The following is a 27,897-nucleotide window of genomic DNA, read 5'->3' as shown; positions in this document are numbered from 1 at the left end:
TAAATCCCTTGATGGGTGCAGTGCAGTCAGCCCAACGTGCCGCTTTGGGTTTATCGGTAACTCGAACAATCGCGATCTGATGGTTAGGGCGCTCGACTCACAATCTGTGAGTCGACTTCTAACCCTGTGCTCGTTTTATTAGATGGAGACTTTATAGAGTGGCAGTCAATCACAATATTCTTCGGTATAAAGCAGCTCAAGAGTTGGCGGTGAGTAGCGTTGACAATTTGTTTCCTATAGACTATCACTTTAAAATTAGATACGATTAGCTCAGATAACCTTCAATCACCTTTGTATGGAATTCAACAAATATCAGAGGAGACAAATACTACCTCTATACGAACCCTAATACTGTTACGATGTCGTCAGCATCCTTACAGCAAAAAATTTACGACTGTCTAATACATATAATTATTAATGGAGCAATTTTAACTTTCTATTGTGTCTGAAAATATTTTCTGGATGAAAAGAACAAATTTAAATTATATATACTACCATAATATTATATCATGCGTTAATTTGTTCAAATTCAATGCTTAAGAGCCATCAATACCTGGTTTGGAATAGAAAATCATTTTTAGTTTTTAATTATATGTAGAATATCACATTAAACTCGCATCATTACACATTTACACTAGTTCTATAGACATCTAGGTATTATTATAAATAAGTAATTAAGTCTGTACTACAAAACACAAAATGTTGATTTAACCCAACGGTTCTTACTCAGCTTGTGGTGAGATAACCATTGTCGGTTCAAATTGTCCCTTTAGATTATTTGTGGAAAACTTGTATAATTATATAAAGTATCCAACAGCATAGCGTTAAGATTATATAATGAATTGTTGATAAACGCAAAGTTATACAATTGGCTATCTGTGTTGCGTCCACCACAAACATCGAAACTCGCTTTTAAGCGATACAAGCTTTCTGACTCGTTGCTTTGCCGCTAGGGGGCTCTATTGTGTTCCGCTGAGACAAAAAAACAAAACAAAGATAATGTGAACCGCGAATAAAAATGTTTGTTGCTTGTTCATGGAATGCTACTATGGCTATTTGCTGTTGTCGCTAATTTTAAACTGCTGACCACAGGGAAGGCAACTATCTTGCATCGCTCAGTGCCAACGCTTTAACAATGAATTGTACAATTGATTGTAATATTATAATATTCCCTCCTCCCAGCTGAAAGTGCAAACATGCTCGGCGTTTCGTTTCGATCACTCGACTCCAGAATGTAAAGTCGAGCGTCTAATTATTAAAAATGTTGGAAAACCATTAATGCAACACATTACAAAAAGTTAAATCAATATATATAAATACTTTTACTCACCACAACAAACATATGTTTAAATCGAATTTCAAGAATATGTAGTATTGACATAACTAAAATATTCTACTTCATTATTCAGCAACAAACCTGTATAAAACACTAAAAAGATTTTTATCAACAAGTGCATGAATTTGATTTATTAATATTTTTTTCCATAAAGAGAGAGAGAACTGAATGTATTTTATTAACCACTTTGATAAATTTATAGCCATATTAGGAAACAATATACCCCCATACACACATACCCACGATGTTTTCAAAGGATATTATTAACTACGTTTCACATTCGTTACAGGAATATCAACATTTCATTGGCCACAGTTACACGACATATTATTATCGAATTAAATTACAAGCTCAGTCCATGTTTTTTAAACAGAAGGCACGTTTTACTCAATACTTTGTGCGTACAGCAGTCTCGCCCAAATAACCGATTTCCCTCGTCCAATAACAAGGATGAGTGAAACGCCTACCTGGTATACTCTTTAATATTGCTATTACATATTTATTAATCTATGAAATCTTGTTTGTTTGTTAGAACTGGACAAGCCTTAATTCTACGTCCTGGTTCTTGATGACCAGTAATAGCTACTAAAACTGGACTGAAGAGTTATTATGCGTTCTTTTTATTAAATATTCCCTCCAGGCCAATAGAACTAAAGGGTGCAGTAAACAACAACAGGTGTGATGGTTCAATTTATTTTCTTCAATACAGCAGTGGAAGGGAGTATCTATTATTGACGTGAAAATCATACAGCAGGGTTTTTTTTTTTAATGAGACTAGACCTAAGTATCACGACTATACCTCCCACGAGAAGTAATAAACGACCGCTCCCCGTAAATGAAATAGATTGGAACGTTAACTTATGTCCTTATTATGTCGCGAAAATACTTACATTTCAAAGTACATTGATTTGAAACTCGTTAATGCAGTACCACCTGAAGAAGTTACGATAGTCAACGCGACATATATTCAAATGAAAACAGCACATTTAATAAACATGCAATACTTTAGTAAATCAAGATTACTGTTTTTCAGATAACTTTTAATTTCTGTTTCTTTGTTTTAAGCACAAAGCTATAGTACAGAATGAGCTATCTGTGTTATGCCAACCACAAGTATCGCAACTCGGCTTTTAGCATTATAAGCCTTCAAACTTACCGCTGAGCCCTTCGGATACATCAAGTATTAATAAAGTTGCTTTATCACTGCCAGGCTAAATAAATATATGCATATATAATTACGACCACAATTTTCTCCACATATAAAGATTTAAAACACATGTGTGAGTATGTGTTTCAAATTTCAATTTATTTCAAAATTGATGTATTTATTTCAAATACACCTATGCAGAATGAATACAAAAAGGTACATGAATCCTATACCTAATGTTACTTCACCACGCAATGCAGATTCTGTTCAAGTTTGAATCAGACGAAAGTCACTCATTCCTCTGAAATTTGACTAAAATGCATAGCCACCATGCATGTTTTACTGCTTGTTTTTTTGAATTTCCCGCAAAACTACACGAGGGCTATCTGCGCTAGCCGTCCCTGATTTATCGGTGTAGGACTAGAGGGAAGGCAGCTAGTCACCACCACCCATTGCAAACACATGGACTACTCTTTTACCAACGACCCTACGACTGAAAGGACAAGCATGTTTGATGTGACGGGAATTCGAACCCGCAACACTAAGCAACCTTTACTATTTCAAATATTTGTAAATAACCTTTATCTACAAATTAGATGTAGCTCTGTAAATAATGGTTAAGTATAAATATTTATGGCAGCATTGTTCTAGAGTATGTTATTATACGATGTGTTTGTAAGTTATATTTTTTATTTTAAAAATACCCTGTACATACGTGTTATATCGAAACTTACGCAAGACTGAACTAACGATGATACTACAGGGTGGCCCCTAAGTCCCTACCCATCCATATATTATTATGTTACATTCAATTATGCATGTATTATATTTTTTTTTTCAGAGAAATATGGCCGATGTAAGCCCATTTACACTTGAAGAGCGTATTGTGACAAGTACGTGGGCACATGAGTGCAAGAATACTGGTGACACCATACAAATACACAGGATACATAAGATATATGGATGGGTATGGACTTACGGGCCACCCTGTAGTATCACAGTTCTACTATAAAGTACAGTTAATGGTCCCACACAAAGCAGTGTGTTAATGAACTGTATTATACTGTCGTAGATCTATTTTAATAATGGAGTTCGTGAGAGATTAATTCTTAGAATTTTTTCTTTATGTTATTGTAACAAATGAAAAATATAGTACAGAATCTATGGTGTAAAATTCTGTTTCCCATACTGGCAGAATATTAGTAGAGAAACTCTTAAGCTGGCACCATACAATATGCACTTATTTTTAGGAACACTGACATATAAACTGTGATTACCGCTGGTTGAAGAACTTTGCTCCACGTGTTATAGTGCTACTCTATATAAAAACTAAATCTATTAGAGTGTAACTCTACTTGTTGCTGTTGTAATGGCATTACTTGGTATTAAAAAGCACAACTTACTTGTGCCATAGTAATGTATTAAGGCATTTAATTTCTTACCCACCAAACATATACAATAATTTCAGCTTATTAATAAAAACGTTTCTGAACCTGACGATCACCGAAGAAGGTCGAAACGTTGTTCGCTCCTCTACGTAAAAAAATTTCTCAACCCAAACGAGCCGTTTTTACATATATAAAAAAGGTTCTGCACACAAAAATACTCTTCCATTCCAATGTGTCATTACTAATAATTTGAGTCAATAATGATAAAAAACAAAGCAAAATTTTGACTTTGGCCATATAAATAGTTCAATAAGTTCTATGGTGTTTTGAATCTGTTTTACTTCATCATATAACAACATAAGTTAATTTAGGTATACGAATATGTTATGACATTTTTTCGAATTTAATACTTAATGTTATATAACTCTTAGAGCTCTGTGGAAAAAGAACTCTTTAATATACACAGTTCATTAAATTCTTTCTATAGATCTTAAATAAAATATTAATTTTTAAGGAAAATATACATTCAAATCAATTAGGTAAAGTAATATTTTAGTTTTGTGACACAACAACTATTAGTAATATTTACTTAGATCTTTAGTTATCAGCAGAGGCTGAAAACAAAACATACAGTAAAAATTGTTGTACTATTCAAATGATTCATTATACACCAAATTTAAATCAAAACAAAAACAACCTCAGATTCTAGACCTTTAAAGCCAAAATTGTGATGAAGAACTGTATAACTTGTTACGATAGACTAGTAGTTTGCAATCAGGGAGCTCAGGTATATGAAAATGGTAGAAAATATTGTATCATCAGAATTATAAGTTTATTATAATAACTTAAATTCAAAATATCACCATAAATAATGTTAATTTACTTGCTACCAAGTTTGAGAAGTACAACAAAAATGAGACCATGAGTAGTACAGTGTTTCCTGACTAATTCATCAAGGTACAACATTGGTTTAACACAGCTAGATATACTGCAAATTCAAATATTAAATTCTAAAAAAAAATCTTTGAAATTTTCCACATATGTAATTTTTCCCAATTACACATTTTCATAATTATTAATAAGGTCAACAAAAAGGAATTCGGCTCACTTATTTGTTTGTTTGTACTTAAACATAAAATTACATAATGGGCTATCTATGCTCTACCCAACATGGGTATCAAAACCCAGTTTCTAGTGGTATAAGTCCACAGACATATTGCTGTGTCAGTGGTGGGCAAATTCAGTTCACATCCATGTAAAATAAGCTGATGTAAAGTCAAAGTTTAATCAACATACATTAAAATCCTGATTCTGTGTGAACAGATCACATAGGTCAAGTAAATATGTATTGTAGCAAATACATGATTCATGATGATGAGAAACCCACTTGAAGTAAAAATGTATTCTCAAGATGGCTGGTATGGGTATTAAAACTTTATTTTAATTAAAGTTTTAATATCCATACCAGCCATCTTCAGAATACATTATAGCAAATAATAATCCACCATCAGAAGTGGTAACAGGTGAAAAGGTATATGTATTAATAAATAGGTAAACTACATGAAGTTGATCTAGTGTCTTTAATGAAATTAATACATTTTCCTGAAAGAATCCTACTTTAAGGAAATAAAAATAAAAAAAATTCTAATTTTTGTTGATGAAAAAACATTTTGTGCACAAACATTACCAAACAATACTTTTGTGCCCTTGAGCAAAAGACAGAAAGAATGTAGATATTTATCTTATGAATGACTTACCACATAAAAATGAAATTCATAAGCAAAATTTATATCAATTTCAAAAAAATAAGTCCTATAAACTAAGGAATCTCAGAATGACATTAGAATATGTGTCAACTAATGGACCTCATACATGTAAACTGCTCTCTATGAGTTTCTCTTTCACCAAACATGCTATCCATGTTGAGCTATATGAACCAAACAATCTTATAAAAATGTCATTTCCCTTAACAGTATGCTGTTTGCGACCTCTTATACAAGATGATATTAAATTACATGACACTTCTAACGACTTGTAATGACTGACTGCAGGATATCACACCTATGAAATTTGTGCTTTGTAGTGATATATGCATGTCATACGTACACACTTACTGACTGCAGACCTCACACCTATGAAGTTTGTGCCTTGTAGTGATACATGCATGCCATACTTACACACTTACTGACTGCAGACACCACAGCTATAAAGTTTGTACCTGCCATACTTACACACACATGCAAAAATAATATTTTCTCTGAAAATTGTATGTGGTACATGAATAAGTTTTTAAGTCATCTCTTTAGTATCAACTAACTAACAGCAGTAAATATATTTTTTACTAATAATAAATTGTTTAAGGTGCATAATCTGTATGTGTATTTCTAGAAGAGATGTTCACAAAATTCTATGTTTTTTTATTTGTCAAAAGAGTTTCTAGGCCTTAGAAAGATGTTTTTATTGATGTTTTCTTCTGAAGCTCCTGATGTAGCTAAGCAGCGATCAGCCTGAAAGAAAGACTTAACTCATTAGCTCTTTTATTTCACTTAAAAATAACTTCCAAGTAAAACACAATACACCTTAAAACATAAGTTGAAAATCGATATAAAGTTAGTGAATGAGGTTATAATACTATCAGGTAACAAATTTTAAAATTTGTTTTCTGAAATATACATGCAAATTACTTCTACTGAGACTACTGTTTTTGTGATAGAAATACCTTTCAAGTTTTTTAAATTATTAAGTACAGTTTTTCTAAGTTACTGTAACTATGAGCAAGAAAGAAACAACATGTCAACAGAAAGAAATTCAGCGTATAACAAAAATTGTTTTCTTATTTATTTCCAAATTATAAAAAAGAAATCACAAACATATTTTAAAGTATTTATATTTAGCATATTCATTTGCAAACACAATTTTAAAATCAAAAGTGATTCATATTAACTTAAATCTTAAAGTGAAATATGTTTGTGTGTTTGTAAAAACTAAATAATTGTACACATTAACATCTAAAGGTAAATTTATAGCCACCATAACTGAAACATGAACAAAGCTTGTTCAGTATACATGATTAAAAAAAGTCCAAAAACTTTGTATCATATAAGTAATGATAATACAAGTTATAAACTATTATGATGCAAGAATATTGAAGAATGTGATAAAAATTAAAAGTTAGAAACACATTTAAGGCAACATAATTTAAACATAATGAGCTGCTGTACATACCAAGCAGTAGTGAAACATTGGAAGGCCTTAACAGTAATTAGTAAGTTCTTGTAAGACTTAATTTTTTATTCTTTCAATTTTTTTAAAACTTAGCACATTTAAATAATATTCATAATACTCTGCTATAATTCTCCATTTTAATCTTGGAAATGTCTTTAAAAGTACATATATGAAATTTTATAAAAAACATAAAATCACTCATCTGTGCAAAAGTAATTTTTTTTAGTCTCACAATTATGTTTTTAAGTGAGAACAATACTGGTTGAATTACTTATCAATACGATACTCATAATAATTTCAGTTTTTTTTTAAAGTGAATATATTTGTGGTTAATCTTGTACTCTAGAGGTCACTGATATTTTTTTAACTAACTTAAGTGGAAAGTATACTTTTCCTGATTATGAACCTAATATTACTTCCCAGTACATTTCAAAGTGCAGATAAAATTATGTATAATTATTTAATATGTAACATATGGCACTGAAACAAGTGAAACTAGTATGACAATCCCATATACTTCTGACAAAAACATAATTCTTTATAGTAATGAGAAATGCAAAGATTTCATCTTTAATACATTTTCTACAAAATAAAAATTTTTAAATCAAATTAGATTTAATATTTGAAATATGAAGTTATATATCTAGTGCATATTTACCATTTCCATGGCTGCTTCCTGACCCTGAATGCCAAACAAAAAGGTATAGTTCAACTGATAGTTTACAGAGTTAGGAGCATATGGATGATGACTGAAATTGTCAATGGTGTTATCTTCAACACAATCTTTTCTAATATGTTGCATTATGTCAACCTGTAAAGTGGATGATATGTCTGTTCAGCTAAGCAATACTTAGCTACTGTAAAACTAAAAAATACTTTTTTTTAATGCATTTATGTATACCTGAATTGCAGAGAACACTAATAATCTTTGGCTAATATCAATAACAATTACTGTATCATTTTTCATATAGAGCTAACTTTTTTTATTCTCTCTTTGATTCTTGATGGTTCTGTTATTGAAATATAAACATAATTTTATTCCTAACATTATGCTCACATTCAGAAAATTCTAGGGCCTGGGAAAAACTAATCAGATGAATTTTACAGTAAAGGATTACCTGTGTTGTTCGAACATGGAAGGGGAAGTTCTTATTAGCTGTAGAAGGTCTTGTTAAAACCTGCAAAATGATAACCTTTAAATGTATTTGACATTGCAGAAAAATGCCCAATTTCATAAAAATTTAACCAAACTGAGAAAAAGTAATAATTATTAACTGTTTAGTGGCATAAAGAAATGGCAATGCATTATATTTAATAAATTTCATGAAACTGAATAGCTAGTTAATATTACCTGTTATTCCATGAGATAACTTTAAAGTTTTCATACATACAGTTAAGGCACTTTAAACAACTATTACATCACATTGTATTATGTCATACACAAGACAATCATGACATGCATACAACGGATTATTATTAGCTACTTTTACATCATCACAAAAGATAAAAACTAAATAAACAATTTAATTTATATTAAATAAAATTATTTTAAATTGAATTTATATACATCTAGTCATTACATGTATAGATGGTCATTATTAACTGCTTTTACATCACATTCTTTTAAATGGCATTCACAGAAGCATTTCTGATTGCTTTTATTTTACAATGTTTAAATAACCTGTATAACTAATAGTGACTCATTACACCCTCTTGTACGTCATAAAGATACAACTTTATTTTAACTGCCTTTACATTACATCCTTTTAAGTAACACACATGGACACATATTTACATACTTTATTATGTGCCCTGTAGTGATGGGAGGTCCATTACATCTTACTGATGCAGCCTTGAAAAAGTCTCTTCATAACTTTTACATGGTAAACTGCAGTGTGTAATATTTAAGCCTTTCTATTTTATTAAGAACCTAAACTACAAAGGTTCATACAACTGATATTAATTTTCCCACAGAGTGGCATAAATATATATTTTAGTTAAGCAGTAACTTTCTAAATAATGTTACTGAAAATTAAAAAAACGAAAGAAAACCTATGATTATACAGTTACACTAAACCAACAAAATTATTCTATCACAGTAACTGCTAATATTAACTTCATGCAGAAAGCATGGTACTTTTAGATTAATAAAGTAGCTGGCTCATTAATCTTATAGAATATTCTTAGTAGCAAAAAGCATATTCATACAAACAAAATCCATTCAAAAAACATAACTAACAATCAATGGCTTACTGAAAAATATTTACAGTAGCATGTGAAATTTTGTGTAAAATAAAACAAAAACTTTAACTTTTTAAATCTGTCATTTTATTGCACATTCTACTAGAATTGTTTTCATTACATCGTAATAACTGTCACCAAACCCCATAAAATATATAGTTTACTTATAACAGGTGGATTATAACATAGTTTCAATTAGTTTTCAGTGAAAGAGACATAAATGTTATTGGATGCTGTTACATTCCAATGGGTAAATTGGGATTTTCAACCAGATGCTGGCAGTGTCCACTCGGATTTAAGGACTTAATACACTAAAAAAAAAATCCTTTCATAAAAATGTCTTCCACCTTATCATAACTGTAACAGATGTCACAGCCATCAAGAGATTGAAATAAGTAATATAAGAAAGTTGAAACTAATTTTACATTTTATACACCTCTGAGGTTCACAAAATCTCTTTAAAGTTAAAAGACATGTAATTTGTGTTATTCTTAACACTGTGACTTGTAATATTTTGAGGTTTTGACATACGACAAGTTACAGAAGAAATAAAACTCATTATTCCTAAGAAACTTAGTGCCTTTGAAAGGAAATTTATTTATACTTGTAAAACAATGTAAAATGTTACTTTTTATTAAATATGATAAAAAACAAAACAATAAGATATCAAAAAGTAGTATTATATCATTGATTATATATATATATTCATTGTCTTTGTTTACATGTGCATATGGGGAAAGAGCCCTTCTAGTTTCTATAGAAAGATTTATTCAAATAGTTTTGTCATTCAATTTTATTTAACCTTAGTCACTTATGTTTTGTTATACAGTATATTCTATTCACAAAAAACGTGAAGGAAAATGTTAATGCTACAGCATACAATGACATTCTAGAGAATTGTGTACTTCCAACTTTGTGGCAACAGTTTGAGGAAGGATCTTTTTTTTGTTTTAGCATGACATTGCCCCTGTGCACAAAGCGAGGTCCATAAATACATGGTTTGCCAAGGTTGGTGTGGAAGAATTTGACTGGCCTGCACAAAACCCTGATGTCAACCCCATCGAACACCTTTGAGATGAATTGGAACACCGGCTGCGAACCAGGCTTTCTTGCCCAACATCAGCGTCTGACCTCACTAATGCTCTGTTGGCTGAATAGGAGCGAATCCTGCAGCCATGTTCCAAAATCTAGTAAAAAGACTTCCCAGAAGGGTGGAGGCTGTTATAGCAGCAAAGGGGGGAACAACTCCATATTAATGTCCATGGTTTTGGAATGAGATGTTCAACAAGCACATAGGGTGTGATGGTTGGGTGTTCACATACTTTTGGCCATACAGTGTATGTAAGGACAGCCAAAACATATGCACTTAACAACACCTAAAGTATATGTGCATAAAGACAGCCAAATTGGATTCAACTAGGGATAACTAATTTGGGTGCAAGAAGTGGTAACTAAGCTGTTTAGTCAAGTACTTTAGTTGAATATTCATCCATCAAATATTTGATACAATTATTTAAACTAAGTTTCATTAGTTCTACAGGACAATGAAAACTATGAGATGAAAGTAAACATGAAATTGTGGAAAAAAATTAAACTAAGTAGGAAGCTGTAATAATATTTTAACAAAGGAGCATATAACAATTCCAGATGAATACTCATATTGTAGTTCACCATGTCTAGATTGTACAACTGTTAATATTCTTATTTTAGTAATTCCTGGTGAATTACCAAGCATGCATATTTCCCTGAAAGAAAAAAAAAGGCCAATGTATAAATGAAAAATGCAAGGCTTGAACTTCTGGTGTGATTAATAAGATCAGTGCCATTTCTTTTAACATCAGATATCTGATCATACTGAAGACAAATAACAGTTTCATTAGTTTTACCTGACACTATATTACAGAAAATACAGATTACAACATGTTGCTCTTAGTATCCAGTATTTCATAGGAAGTTATACTGATGATGAAATAAGGTAAATATTTAAATATATAACAAACACACAAGAAATAAAAAAGAACATAATGCACCTACAAGTAACAGGTAATGAGGTAAATGTTGTGAAAAGTGAAACAGATGATGGATTGTCAAGTGAATTATGTTTTTTCCGCACATTATAACTTATGATAAAGCATGTTTTCAAACCTCAGCAAGTTACACTTGATTGAAAGATTATTATACATTTTAACCAGTCATCTCTAGCATGTTCAAAATTAATGGCCACAGAAAACAATTTAAATATGACTCATTATAACCTTCTATAAAATGTACAGACAAGATGGAATTTAAGGTTTCATTTCTGTGGAAGGATTTTTGGAAAAAAAAATCAAAACAAAGAGCTATGCATTTCTGTACAGCTGAGAACAATTATTAGCGGTCCCAGTTGATGATGTGTTTAAAACTGCTACAAGCATTGGAAGAAATTACGAGAAACCTAAGTTTAACAGATAAACAATTTCACATGTTGCCCCAACTGTGACTGTACTTCACTGCTATCTGTCAAGACCAGCACAAACTAAACTATTTTGGACAAAGAACAATAAGACCATCCTTGAGAGGAATATTAAAGCTATATTTGCTGGAATATAAAATATTTACACCCATTGCTGATGTTTTGTTTGACCTTGAATTTAGCTGCTAACTACATAATAACATCAAGTTAAATCCGACATATTAACAACTTTCCATAACAAAAACAGTGGAAAAAAATTATATATACAGAGGGAGAAAGAAAGAGTGAGAGAGAGTTGCCTATTTTAAAATAATGTTAAATAAATTTTTTTTAAACTGTGGCCCTCTATCCTTAGAGTGCCTTCAACATTTTCAGTCATATGACTGTAAAAAATACAAGGCTTATAGGTTAATCTCAACTGGATATAAAAATTAAGAAATTAAGAAACTGTTTTACTTCTAACAATGTTTTCATATTAAAACAATACTTCATATACATAGTTCCACATCAAAGCCAAAAAACACTTATATTTGTTAAAAATACACCATGAAAAATTTAGAGACCCACTCCTTAAATAAAAAGCAAACAAAGACACGAACACAAAATATATATATACATATATTAAAATATATTTACGCACATAAATACTCATACTCAATTACCCTTATTCAGTATAGGACAATAAAAGCATTGTAATTATATGTTACCTTCATGAGAGAGTAGTTTTATTTTAAAGGAACAAGTGCAAAGCCAAGGAAAATAGTTAATTTAAGGCCTCATGGGAATTGCTTTGAGATATTTCTTTGCATTTCATGCAGTCTTTTGGAGTCACTGATTGTTATATAAGTTTTAAATGGTGGAAAATGGAAAGATATTGAAAAAGTTTGTAACTATTAAATCATTTCAGCTGGCTTGCACCTATGACTTTACAAACTTACAGATATTTCACAAATGTCACTCCTACTATAATCTTTATACATTCATGTCTGAAGATCACCAACATGTTACAAAAAAACATTTTACAAGTAAAATATATCAATATGTATTGAAACACAAGTTCAAAACAACTAACTGTATGTAGAACAGTAACAAGAAAAATTATAACATTAGTAATAGATTCAGTACAAAATATACACTAAATCTTAATATACTTTAGATTCCAAAAACAAGAGCAATTGATAAAATTTACCATCTTTATATCAGCACAGTATTATTAAAGTGGTAAAGGCACAAACTTTTAACAAAGCTCTAGTTTCATTTCTGTGCCGATGGAATTAAGTTCCCACATCTCAATAAGTTTGTCAGTAGAAATAAAATATCAGAAGAAACAGATATATTGTAAAAACACATGAATTACATTTATACTTATTCAACACAGAAATACAAGAGCTTTAAGAGCTTTGTGATGGCAATATTAACATAAACAGAAAATTTTCAACTACTACATGTGTATGTGTGTGTGTACATATAATACCATTAACCTAATGGTCAGTAAATTCTAAGTTATATATTTTCTAGATAGTTTATTAAAATTGGTTCTTGGTTACATGAGAAAAAAACTTACGAAAAAGGCAAAGTGAGCAAACAAGCTGATGAGTAACTCAACTCCATTAATAGTTTTTTCTCTCATCCATTTAGGAACTACAAAGTTTGAGATTAAGATCACTACTGGGCCAGAGAGAAACCTAAATGAAGGTTATATGATATTAATACATAAGCAACACTTGTTCATGAGTGCTAATATTTCAAGTTTTCTAATAGCATTTTGCATGGTATGTTAAATGATGATAAAATAAAGTACTTTATTAAAAGACTTATACATAAGGTACAGCTTTACCATTTATGTCCGTATTGTACAAATTTACATTTCATTCATAATAAGAATAAAAATATAGCTGAAGTAAATATTTCAACCAAATAGTTACAGTTAAATGATCAGATGGATAATCAAAATTGAAATGAAATTTTAGACACTTATTAATTTTCATATGCTGTGCAAGTTTTGTATTAACCCTTTTGGTACAGACTTAGTATAATATACATGAGTTCATCTACACATTTGCACATGTTAAGTATTTGCACTATAACGTTTGATAAAATATACGCATCTTCACAAAAGTTGGTAGACTTTTAATACAGATTACTAGCACTTTGTATAAAAAAATTCAGATTTTTTTAATAAAATATTTTTACTAAAGATCTGTTTGCAAAAATAGTCTGTTTCATTACAAGTCTTAGTGTAAAGTGATTTTATGTTGTGATTACAAAAAAACTATTCTTCATCACTAAAATCTCAAATATTATTTGAGTAATCTTTAAAAACCTCCTGAATATATTTCAAACATTTGTTTTTAGTAAGATATCATATTTTATGTTGTTTTCCATACTCTAACTGTGTGGGGTCTGTAACTTTACCAACCTCAAAACCATCATAAAAAAAATTAGGAAATAAATATACATTATGGTTTTTTCATGCCAAAATGGCAATATATTATAACCCAAAAATAAAAATGTTTAGTCTAATAAGCTTAAGTCTCATAACCCTATATATATATTTTTTTATTATATAGACCTTCCAATCATGCCTAGCTGACAATACATAACTTCATTCGTGTGATGCACATGTATTTACATTACGTATCCAGCAAAGTAAAAGTGATCTTTAGTCTTCCCTGTCTTGGCTGTGTTTTAGTGGACTAGTATTTTGTAATATACAGTCACATTTAAATTATTATACATTATTTTTATATATACACTTATGGCCAAAATCTTAAGGCCAATGAACATAAATAAAAATATGCATTTTGCGCTATTAGACTAAACCACTTATTTGAGTAGAGCTTTGAAAGATGAAAATAAGAAAAGGGAAAATAAAAGTAAAAACCTTTTTAGCATTTAATAGGAAAATGTGAACACTATGAAATTAGCCTAAATAATAGCTGGTCAAAAGTTTAAGACCATACTGAAATGAAGTGTTAATTGGTAAACAGTTAAAGACATTTAGTCATTTGTATTCAAGCATTAGTATTGTCAACATCTCCCACTGACATCTCCTGTGTTACATTGGGTAAAAACATGGCAAAGACTAAAACGTTGAAATAATTTGAACGTGGCAGAACTGTCGAGCTGCAAAAGCAAGGTCTCTCTCAACTGGCCATAGCTGGTGAGATTGGGCATAGTAAAACTGCTGTTGAAAATTTCTTAAAAGACCCTGAGGAATACAGAACGAGAATTTCAAGTGGTCGGCCCAAGAAGATTTTGCCGGTGTTGAGCAGGAGGATTTGATGAGTTGTCCAGCAGGACACCAGCCAATCGTCAAACTAGATTAAGGCCCTTATGGATGCAGAATGCAGCTCAAGAACAATAAGACAGCATCTTTAAAGGCCATGCCTCCTTCCACACCACGAAACAGCTCAGTTAAACTTTGCTGAGAAGCACCAAATTTGGGATGTAGAAAAGTGGATGAAGGTTTTGTTCTCTGATGAGACAAAATTTAACCTGGATGGTCCAAATGGCTTCCAACATTACTGGCATGATAAGGATATCCCACCAGAGACATTTTCTACACGACACAGTGGAGGAGGTTCCATCATAATCTGGGGTGCTTTCTCTTTCCATGGAACAATGGAGCTTCAAGTTATACAGGGGCATCAAACAGCAGCTGGCTACATTGGCATGTTGGAGAGAGCATCCTTATTGACTGAAGGCCCTCGCTTGTGTGGAAATGACTGGATCTTTCAGCAGGACAAAGCTGCAATCCACAATGCCTGCAGGACAAAGGACCTTTTCATGGCAAATAATGTGATTCTTTTGGACCATCCAGTGTGTTTGCCCAAACTGAACCCCATTGAAAATGTTTGGGGTGGATGGCAAGGGAAGTCTAAAGAAATGTACGTCAATTCCAAACAGTGCATGATCTTCGTGAAGCCATCTTCACCAATTGGAATAACATTCCAGCCAGCCTTCTGTAAACACTTATATCAACAATGCCAAAGTGAACGTTTGAAGTTATTCACAATGACGGCCGTACAACTCACTACTGAGACCTCTTGTTGGACATTTCCTATCCTGTTTAGGACTTCTTTTTGGTATAGTCTTAAACTTTTTACCAGCTAGTATTTAGGTTAATTTCACAGTGTTCACATTTTCCCAATTAAATGCCAAAAAAGGTTTTTTCTTTTCTTATTTTCATCTTTCAAAGCTCTACTCAAATAAGTGGTTTAGTCTAACAATGCAAAATGCATATTTTTTCTTTATGTTCATTAGCCTTAAGATTTTGGCCAGCTGTGTATATATGTATATAATTATTATTATTATTTAGAAAAAATTATTAAACTTATTTCTCTTAAAATACAGAACAATAAAATGATGAAGTAAAGCAAACAATTATCTCTTCTTGCTATAACCTTTGTATCTGGTTGCTGCTAAACATAGGTTGCCAAGTCTTTTAAAATTTCACATGTAGAGGATATCAAACAAAATTTTTTAAAGTTTTATATATATAGTTTAATAACCAAAAATCATAAATAACTACATTGATACCATAGAATTCTACTTTAATTTATTTAGCTTAGTAACTAAGATATATTTAGATTTTAAAAAAATATGAAGCTTTGAACAGACAAAAAACTGAGGTAGACTTTTAACAGGTTAAAATGGCTGAGAAAACTAGTCTGAAAACATTCCAAGCTGTTGACTGGTTATTCATGTCATATGTTGTAGTAAGAGTATATAATGGACCATTTCAAAAAATGGAAAGAGTTGAACATGGTCATACTGTCTGATTCAGTACATAAGCTACATGTTAGAAAAATAAAAGGTATGAGGTTCTTATTTTATATTCTAGCTTGTCAGTATTAGTAATCCGAGTTCCTAATTTGTACAAAATTAGACTTAGTATTTTGACATCACAAACACCTAATTTTAAACAGTGCTGCATTCATCATACCACGTGACTCAATAAATCTATATTTAGATGTGTCCTTGTAAAATTTAATTTTAAATTAAAAACTTAACTCATACATAATAGTAAAGTTTGATTTGTAATATACAATTTGATTCCAAATGTACTGACATAAATTCATAAAATAGTAGTTCAATAAACTTTTGAATTCAAGTCAATAAACATGATGGTATGGCCTTTGACCTGTGACCTGTAAAAGGGTTAACAATTCACAGACACCCTTTCTTTAAAAAAAACAACATCATATTTGTATAATTTCACTGAAAAAAACCTGCAGACTGCATGGAAGTTTCATCTCTTTTAATTTCTCACATGACTAAACAGTAATATGTTGTCTGTCAGTCACATATTGCAATTTGTGCTGTTGGGATGCCAGTAAAACATGCACATGCCATAAATCATGGGAAGAACTATGCACTCTGCAGACATAACACAGCATAACATATGGACTTCAAAAGCAAGAAGTAAAAATGTTTCTTACTCTTAACTTTGGTTGCTTTCTTTAAACACTGTATGGTAATAAGAAAATACTTGCTAGCTTCACATTCAAATCTTTACACATGCTAATATACAAATTATAACAAATGTTCAGTTAGAGAAAGTATTATTTCTAATTGTTTATCTGTAGTGTCTCTAAAAAATCTAATTAATTCTTTTTTTGCAGAGTAAAATATTGTATTTGTCATTAATTTTCACTACAGCATATTTGTTTATAGTGACAGTTAAATGGATCACAATTAGCTTCTGATTTAATACATACTGCTTAATGTAACATTTTAAAAGTATATATAAAGAAAACTCAGTTTAAATATGTGAAATAAACTATTTTCTCTCTAAAGTTCAATATATTAATATTACAGGTGTATACATTTCTCCTGCATCTTTTCTGCATTTATTGGATAGAAACAGTTTATTTACCAAAATGTGTAGATGAGAAAGAGTTTTGTGTAAAAAGCTGACTTCTCTGGGTAATGCAACAAGGTAAAAGCATTAGAATAAACAAACCAAATCCATCCCACCAGCCGCATGCCCACTAATCCATACCCTGCTGGACTATCATAAATGTAGAGCACTTCTCCAGGATCAAAGACCTATAATACAATACATGAAGTTACTGCAAGATATTACATGCATCTAAAAGGTAAGCTATATTTAACTAAAATATCATATATCAATACTTTTTCTCAGTTAAAATGTTTAATGATATTGTGGCATTTATTAAACAATGATCTTAGAAAAGCCAAACAATTACCTTCAGAAATTTGCTGTTTCTCTCAAAATATAAACTATGAATACATAGCACTGATGAATAAACAATAATTAATGTTATTAGTTCATTTTATGTGAAATGGCTGATTGTATAGGTAAAAATTAAAACACCATATTTTTAACAAACACCAATTTTATTAATAAAAATAAGCTCCATTTGCTACAATGGTTTTCTTTCAATGGGTATTAATAAAAATATCTCATATGTATAAAATTTCATTGCTTTGGAGACAATAAACTCTTCAAAAGCTTTGACAATAGTCTCCTGATTCCTAAATGTTTCGTTCTGGAAAACCAGCTTCAAGTGCCAGAAAAGGTGATAATCAGTTAAGATAGGTCATATGAGTGTGGTGGATGATCCAAACTTTCATATTTCAATTCTCTGAATTTTGAAACAGTGAGTGGTGAAGTAGGGGGTCTGGCATTATCTTACAACAGAACTGGTCCATGCCTGCTCATCAATGATGGCTGTTTAGTGATTGATTTTTGATGCATTTTATCAATTTGTTGGCAGTAAGATTATACTGTAATTGTTTTACCACATTGTAGAAAGGAGTCATGGATAATTCTCTCTGCAGACCACCAAACTGTTATGATATCTTTTTTGGGTGAAAAGGCAGTTTCTATGCACTTTTTGGAGATTTGCCTGCATCTAACCATTGTCCTGATCTCTTCCAGTTGTTGTATAGGATCCACTCTTCATTGCACTTAACAATTCATTTCAAGAATGACGTCCTTTTGTTTCTAACCAGTTTCTGCTCTTCCATCAAATCATGCAGTACCCATTTATCCAATTTTTTAACCTTCCTCATTGTAGCCTGCTGACTAGAAACAATTCCACTGGAAACTTCTAAGTCTGCTGCAAGTGTCTGAACTGTCATTTTGAGCTAGCTTTCACAATAGCTCTTAATATTTCTTCATTCATAACAGATTGAGGCCTTCCATGAGGTTCATTCTCAAGAATCATATCAGCAGAACGAAATTTCTGGAACAAATACCAAATAGTCCATTGAGAAGTAGTCCATTGTCCAAACACCAAATTGATGTTTATGGTGGCCTCTGCTGTATTTTTTCCAAATTTGAGCTCATACAGAAAAAGTAGTCTCAATTCTTTTGAATACATTATCTTGTATAGGGTTCCAAAGAAACACAAAAACAATTATAATACAATTTGGTATGACAGACAAATGAAAAGCACAGCACTCTCATCACTACTGAGTAGCATACAGTCAAATTATTGTATCTCACTTTTCCTAATCACAGTCATTCTTCAACTAAGCAAAAGTTAGCTAATTCATATGAAACAACCTAATATATACATATTTGGAAAGTTTTTAATTTGTATCAATTCAATAAGCATTTTAACCCAGTGATTTTTCAGAATATTAAAACAGGTTACTAAACTAACAGATTTTGGATAAAGCATACAAAAATAACATTTTTGACACATGATGTTTTAATGAGATATCACAAAAAACAAATTATTGAGTTAGCAAAACATTAATCAAGTTACACAATCAAACCAAGCCCCCCAAAACCTTAAGCCCAAGTGCTCAGTAAGCTTTGAAATAATATATAATAAGTCCTAAAACTATTAATCCATTCAAATGGTTCATAAACAAAGAAAGTCCAAAACCATCTTTACACTCTCTGTCTTCTCAAACTTTAACTGCTTTAAATATAAAATAAGCCACTAATCCCATCAAATCATATATAAGTGTAAGGCCATGCTCCTTTTGCTATCAATTATTTTATAAGTTTTGAATGTTCAAACCCTTCCTCTTCTATTTTGAGAGCTCTATATACCACAGAAAATACAAGTAATTAATGTATTGATTTCAAACACAGAATATTTTCAGGATTTGGAATTGACAAAAGAAATTTCACAGTTATTTAAAGTTAACATTTTCCTTAGTTGAAAAATCTATTTCTGATAGATACTTTTCACCCAGTTTAGTTACCTTCCCCATGCATCTGCAACTCCTACCAAATTTCATATTTTAAGATGAACTGCACTGATGCTTAACAACATCATCATGTAACAAAAGTCTTCCATCAATATGAGAACAACATAATCTCCATGTGCAATAAATTCCCCCTATTCAGTTATGATAGCTTCATTCTTTGATGAGGCATGACAAAACTATACATCAGAAGTGGTGAGGTATCAATTGGAAATACATTTACAGAAAAGAAAAATGTTAATGTCTAAGAAGATAACTCATTGCCTAACACAGTTTAGCTAGAACACATTGAAATAGTGATGGGGCCAATGTAAATTTGTATTTATATGACTCCCCTTCAGAAAGTGACAGAAGGAAAGTCCATGGAGTGTGACCCCTGATGGCAGGGGCTCCATAGAAGCACACCAATAGGAAATTGCATCTCATCTTAACCAGGGAATACTCTTCACCCAGAATGTAAGAAGGAAAAATGCAAATGAATCCCAATTGTTGTAGACACACTGAATGAGAATATGACCACCCAAGCACTTACACACAAGTGATCCTAAAGCCAGTATGTATATTGTGATTGGGGTGCACTCAGACCATACCACAGGTACTCATCTCAACTGTAATAAGCAAAACATGTGACATACTCCAGCTGCAGGAAGTGGGCATATTAGTGATACATTATGATTCTGAATAGCATGTGTTACCTCATTTCTACTGAGCAGACTCTACAGAACAGATTTCAAGAAGGCACTTAATGTATGAAGGTTTGTTTTGTACAGCATGATGTACTCATCTCAACTCTACTGAGTAGATTTTGGCTGCACAAAGAGAGCACAATAGATTTTGACCATGTTTGTTGTTCATTATGTGCTCAACTCAACTGAAGAGGCTCAGGCTGTTGAATGAGAGCATGAGTGGTATGAGTTATGTTTTAGAGCAGTGACCCACAATACACTGTCCCACCTCTCAACTCACTGTACCAAGCCCAAGCTGTGAGAATTCTCTTTGGTCTACCACAACAGCTAAACACTGGTACGTAATAAGGATGGTAGACTTATAATGCATGCTAATCCATGAAATTCATACTGTCTAGATCATACAACTGAATATATATGTATACCTTAAGTATGCCTCAAGTGCTCTTGTGGAATGCCCCATCTCACTGTGAAGCTGGGGCACTTGGTATGAGCATTTTCTATTATCTTGTCTCAATGCAGATTTTGAGTAAATATAACCCAGGAGGCAACATCATTACCATATAGAATCCTATGAAAGTAAAAGGAGCCCTGAAAAAGGAAATGGTAAAAATTCCTCTCAAAAAAGGTGGAATGATTGATGAAAGGTAACCAGTGGAAGCCTATATCCATCAGGAGAGAAAATAGCCAGATGGTGTAGAGAAGGAAGGGGATATGCACTAGGAGTTTTCCACATGCACACCAGAAGGATCTCAGAGCTGGTGAAGGTGAAATACAAAACAATCAGAGAGATAATGAATAGCCTGTGAGTATTCACAACCAAAGAAATTACTGGGGCCCATGCCATTGAACAGGATACTGGAGCCAATCCAGGTAAAATCAACCAAATCAATGAGCTGGAGGAAAATAAGCTAGAGGAGAAAGTACAGATAACCTACAAAGCAGATGAAGTATGAAGAAGGGAAGATTTGTACAAGCAAAGACTTATACTTTTAAGTGCAATGGAAAAGAGTGCAAGAAGCATCCATTGCATCAACAATGGAATGATGAAATTGTAGGTAAAAAAAATAAAAAAGGAAGTAAAACAAGGTTGATAAAAAATGAATAAACCTACAGCTCAAACTGGACATACATAACAATGCAAATCTCCATTATGGTCTTAGTAAGGAACAGGAGTCAGGCAAAGAAGTCGGAGTGTGACTGAGAGAAGAGTACGAGAGATAAGCACACTGTGGTACCGTGAAAGGCAAAATGCCAAGAACAATGCCACCCAATAATGAACAAAGGCACAACTGAAAAAAAACATAGACAAACAGTTGGGTAGAAAAACAGAAAGGTGGTTCACAGCAGGACTGTCAGGAGGAAAGACAGTTGCAGATGAATCAATGATGAAAATTCCACCACTTTCATTGATAAACACAACAGAAGGGTGACAGAAGTGAAATTGGGTAGAAGTAGGAATAGGCAGACAGAAGGAGTTGATATCAGGAGGTGAGGAAGCCTGAAACAGAGAATGGGATCAAAAGCATTCATGAGCAACATGCCACACCAAGTGTGGCAGCCCACCAACAAGTTTTAAGCTCATGGCAAAGGACAGACAATAAGCCAAACTTTTTGTGAATATGCCCAGAAGTGTATATCCAATGCCCAAAAGCAAAGGGTCCTAGAATACATGTCTCTTAGACAGTTTACAGAAGAGACAAGTACAGAACTGACTGAGTGAAACATGACCAAGTGATCCACCAGTATGGGCAGGAACAGGAATGTGCCCAACAAACAGCAAAAAGATCAAGCACATTGAGATTGAGTGTACACTCATTATTTGCCCAAATAACAGAATTTCTGCTCTCTATCAAAGAGGGAAACATCAGTGAAGAGAGAGGTTTGGTCCAAGAGGAAGTAAGGAAGTGCTTGAAGAAGTATGGGCATGGAACAGTCACCATGAAAAGTCCTCACAAGCAAGGGCAACAGAACTCCAAAAAGAAATACTTGAATCAACATGACGTTAGGGATTTCAATGAAGTCAGAGTCCACAAAAGTGAAAGAACCTCTGCACAGGAAGAAAAAGAAAAGCACAAAACTTGACGACCAATATATCACAGATAATACATGAGGGGAAAACAGATGAACTCAGCTGAGACATGAAATGAGGAGAATGCTCAGAAGTACCACATATTGAATGGGCAAGAGTAACAACTTAGATTTCAGGATAAATCATGGGGACAATCATTAAGCTGGCCAAAAAAAAAAAAAAGGGCAGGGAGTCAGAAAAAGGAAAGGATGAAAGTCTATAGCTTGGGATAAAGAGTCACAAACATGACTTTATATTTTTCCATGTTGTCGTAGATGTTAATTTTTTTTTCATTCTTATATCAAATAGGAGGAGAAGGATAATAAAAGTGGATTTGTAGTTTGGTGTTGTAAATGAAAAAGTCCCACAGAATTACATTAAAAAGAAATGAAAATTTAACTGTGATTAATAGTAAGGTTTCGAACAATAATACGCTTGTAAATAAATGAAAGAACTGACACAATTAGTATACTGTTATGTTTTCAGGAAGTTCATGACAACAAACCTGTGTTCTTTCATGATGAATGCCAGCAAATTAAACTGTTTTAATTTATATTTTTTGTAACATACATTAAATATTGTGCATAATTACAGACAGGTATAAATGTAAAGTATATGCTGTAAATGATGAAAAATACACTGCTAAAAACTGCAAAATTTTATAGTGTAATTTTATATTAGTGAATGCATAAAATTAAAAAGCATTTTATGAAAACACCAATTTCTGTTGATGTGTAATCATAAAATTGTAAAAAAATAATTTAAAAATGACACTTGTGTAAAACATCTTTTTACAATTAAAATGAATACAACATTAAAAGGTACACAATCAATAGCTATTAAAAACAAGGACTTGCCCTGAAATGACTCTACATATGTTTCAGTGTCTATGTTACATTCTTAACGAATAACAACAAAATCAAGGTTGTGACTTCCATAACCAAATAATCATTTACATATCAAAACACCACTTAGACTTGAACCACCTATACTTAAACACATCTTAATATTTTTAAGGTAAAAAGTTAGAAGTAAAATGTAAAGTAGACAGCATGAGTTTACTTACCATATGTTTAAGGCTTATCTACAAAAAACAAGTAATATAATTAAAAAATACAAAGAATGTATTTTAAATTAAACAGTCTCACTAGTACTAAAGATATAATAGAGGAAATAGATAAATGTGGGATTTATAAAATTCCTTTTAGCTCTGGTCAAATTTACAGTAGCCAAATATGCAGAAATTTAAAATGCAGAATCAAGGAACATAAAAACACAGTAGTAAAATAGAAAGTAAATTAATCAATATTAGCAGAAAATGTGGCTGAAAAATCTCATGTTATAGAATGGAGAAACACTAAGATAATAACACAGGTAGAATTTAAAATAAAATTAAATATCAGAGAAACTACTGAAAATGAAGAAAAAAAAGATGATATATTTAGCAGAGAAAATTGTCTAGATCTAGAAATAGTAGAGTACTGGATAAGTACACTGTAATTCTGTATAAAGTTTAGCCAGCATTTGATATTGTTGTATTAGAAATTACTGATTGTGAAATGAACAAACAAGACATAGACAATTTACAATAATACTTATTTACAAATTCAGCATATCCCAAATTTTCTCAGTTCACAGTACTCTTAGTGTCTTAACAATTTTTTCACGGTGCCACTAGGCAAAAAGAAAAACATAACAGTTATTTTTATTAAGCAGTTAGGTCCAAATAACTTAATACTTAATAAGTATTTATGTCCGAACAACTCAGTAGCCATTTGAAAGAATAATACACATGAATTGAAAACAAAAACATATTTTATTTCATTTTTAAATAACCACAATTACTGATGGGATGTGTGTCTGTTAGGAATTGCACAGCTTCTCAAACCTTAGAATAAGATTGGACAATGCCATTCTTATTTCCTGTTCCACATTGATTTTTGCATGGTACTTGCTTTTTATCACAGCAACTGCCAAAAACCCAGCTTCCAGAGATATGGCATCGCAATTGGAATTAGGGTTCACCAAACTTTAGCACTTAGCAGCAGATATTCATCTTTTACTGATATCCAAAACTCAGTTAGTTCATGCTGCCAAGTTTTGTTTTTAAAGCCTTGTTACAAGACAGCTCAATACGATTTTCTTCTTCTGCAGAGGTAAATTCAGATAGGGCCTTAGCTTTGAATGGGTCATGGATTCATGAAAACTTCACATATTCTGTAAAGTAATTTTCAAACCAGACACTGAGATGTGTTAGGTACTCCTCGAAAACAGATTTTAGTTTGTGGGTCAAATCAATTTCATTGGATGTAACAAACTGCTGCAACAAGGGAAACATTTGCCACCATCTTCATTCATTTTTCTACTCCATAGTAGTAACTTTTTCCTGAAGGCTGAAACATTCTCTGCGAGTTTCAGAATCTGGGTGTTGCTTTCCCGCAGAGAGAGAATCAACGCATTCAGTTTTTCGAAGAGATCACACTAGTATGTTAATTTTTACAAAAAATCAGTATCCAAGAAGTTTTTAGCATGTTGTGTTCTTCTCTTTGAGATAAAAGTAGACTTTCTGTTGTAAACCAAACACACTTGACAGTACATTCCCACAGGAGAGCCATTGTGAGCTACAGTAGCACAACAAAGATGTGTCCTCAGATCCCATATCCTCACACAATTTTAAAAAAACCTCACCTTCTGCAGCCAAGTTTTTATAAAGTTCACCACTTTCAACACACTTTCTTGGACTAGGTTGAGTGAAGGACTCAGATGCTTTAATGCAAGGGCTTTCCCTGTGGATTTTGCAGTGGGTCCACAGTGCATCAAGAGCTTTGCTTCGTATGAGTGCCTTCAATCCTCCATAACAGCCAGACCTAGGGAGGCCATCATTGGCACAGATGCCTAAGCACTTAGTCCAGTCTAAGTTGTTTTCACACATAAGAGTGTCAAGGATCCTAAACAGGTCTTGAGCCTTTGTACCTGCAGTGATACTTTTACAAAAGAGAAGATTTTCCATAATTTTGTCACCATCCATAAATCATGTGTAGTAAATCAAATGAGCATTCTTGTTATTATCCATTGCCTCATCTAACTGTAACCAGAATTCTTTCCCTTTCATTTTCTCAGTTAGTTGGCCATTGATGTCTTTGGCCATATGTTTGATTCCACAACTGAGAAGATTGTTAGATAAAGGCACCTTTGAAAGCAGTCTTCCTGCAAATTCACCAACCATAATGTTGAAATCAGTTCTTCTGCAATGGCATGAGGCTTTTTACATTTTGTGACTGTATATGCTACCTTGTAGGATGCTAGCAAAGCATTGCTTGGTATTGATGCTTGTTTCAAAATTGTACCTTTTTGTTCTTTCAATTCTTTTAACTTTCTGATAAAATAATCATGGGATTTACTAGCAAAACTTTAACACATAATAAACACTGTGGACACTCTTCATGACTGACATCTACCGAAGTAAAACCAAAATCTAGATAAATATCGTCACATTTCTGATATTTCCGTTTCTTCACAACTTTGCCACTGGTCTGTGGTTCACTATCCTTTTCTTTCCATTTCAAGGACTAAAAAGCAACAAAATAATTCACTGAACTTCACTAGACCTCACAGACACTTGATTACAACACTCTTCAGTTATTTCGATTGCTGATAGATCTGAAGAGTCAACAGGTTTTTTATACAAAATCTAAGAAACAAGAAAGTTCAAGAAGTTACTGGCATAGCTGAAATTACAAGTAAACAAAAACATATCTCAAACATTTGAGAACGTCATTGAAAGGAATGTAGTGTGATCTAATATTAAAACTGTGAACTACCTCGAGCTAGTAGATTACGCAATGTCTGACAGAAGTCGATGTTGCTGTGTTTCCCTTAAAAATCTGAAATATCCCACAGTGCCCTAAGACACAATAAACTGAGAAAGTTTTGGAAAAGCTGGCCTAAGTTTTCTTTAATAAGAACATATAAATACAATGCAAATCAAATAAAGTCTGAAATGAATAAAACAGAGATAAAGCAATGTTTCTAAACTGAAGATAATGTTAAGGAGAAATTTATTGTACTCATGTCATTGTATTTTTTATCTAAGTAGTAAGGGTTTATTTCTTTAAGATATTTTTTTCAGTTTATTTATTTTTTTAACATTAATAAATTGCTTTAACTTCTTTTACATTTTATTTTGATATTCTATTTTTTCTTCTTAGTTTTACTATTGGACACTTCATGACAGTATAGTCTAGGACTGTGATGGCAAAACTATGACACGCTGCTCTTTTTTATTGGCATGCCTAAACTGACATTTCTATTGTCCAAAAGTTAAACCCAAACTATAAAGTGTGAAAACCAATCAAATCAAGAGATGTTTTTAATTTCATCTAATTAAACAGAAAATGATTATAAGATGTTCTTTGTAAATAAACAGTCAATTCTCTATATTTGATGGCTATTTAATTACATATTACTGTGGTTAGATCTGAATTGAAAACATCATCATTCAAAGGAATGTAGCACAATCTAATGTTAAAACTATGAACTACCTCGAGCTAGTAATTTGTGTAGTGTCCAACAGATGTTGATATTGATGTGTTTCCCTCGAAAATTTGAAATATCCCGCCAGTACCTGTGCAAGTTCACCAAACAATTTGGGAACCACTGCACAAATTTATTAAATCACAATAAAAATAAGTTTACACTGACAATATTTACATAATTATTAATTTAACAATATTCATACAATTATGAATACTGATACAATCACATAAATACAAAAAATTAATTGACCTTGACAGAATCAAGAATTTCTTAATAACATATGCTTTAACAAGTCCAATTTCACCACCAAATAAAATTTCAGCTTCTTTTTTTTTTAAATCATCACACACAACTCTCAAGTTGTCTAAAAGCTCAAAACTGATGACTTTAGGCATTCAGTGATATCTCTGCATCCTCAGAAACATTTATATACTATTATAGAGCTCCAGAAACTTCAGACCGTAAAAACTTCCACACATGAATGCCATCACATTTTCTCCAGAAAGTTTGATTCTAATAAATTTGCTGACCTCCAATCTGCATTCCAGAAAGTTTCAACACCTCATAGTTTTCCAGGCCTAAGTCACAAGCATTCCGAAATTATCAATAACTTTCCTGT

At 32.0% G+C, this 27,897-nt stretch overlaps 1 protein-coding gene and 1 long non-coding RNA gene across 2 annotated transcripts in view; one reads left to right on the top strand and one right to left on the bottom strand.

The window, feature by feature from the left end:
* On the top strand, positions 1-27,181 carry LOC143236705 (uncharacterized). The gene is made up of 3 exons (XR_013019714.1): positions 1-209; positions 17,613-17,893; positions 26,951-27,181. It is a non-coding gene; the product is annotated as an uncharacterized LOC143236705 (long non-coding RNA).
* LOC143236699 (transmembrane protein 145-like) overlaps positions 1,070-27,897 on the bottom strand; it is a 55,374-nt gene continuing 28,546 nt past the window's right edge. Inside the window, exons 9-13 of the mRNA XM_076475124.1 lie at positions 17,671-17,843; positions 13,354-13,474; positions 8,215-8,274; positions 7,755-7,907; positions 1,070-6,378 (exon numbers count right to left, since the gene is read on the bottom strand). Coding sequence (XP_076331239.1) covers positions 6,289-6,378; positions 7,755-7,907; positions 8,215-8,274; positions 13,354-13,474; positions 17,671-17,843 — 597 coding nt within the window. The 3' untranslated portion in view covers positions 1,070-6,288. The remainder of the gene's footprint in view (positions 6,379-7,754; positions 7,908-8,214; positions 8,275-13,353; positions 13,475-17,670; positions 17,844-27,897) is intronic.

The sequence above is a fragment of the Tachypleus tridentatus genome, chromosome 13 (genome assembly GCF_004210375.1).
Source record: "Tachypleus tridentatus isolate NWPU-2018 chromosome 13, ASM421037v1, whole genome shotgun sequence".
NCBI classification, from domain to species: domain Eukaryota; kingdom Metazoa; phylum Arthropoda; class Merostomata; order Xiphosura; family Limulidae; genus Tachypleus; species Tachypleus tridentatus.
The sequence above is the reverse complement of the archived record's forward strand: the minus strand, read 5'-3'. Positions and strand labels throughout refer to the sequence as shown.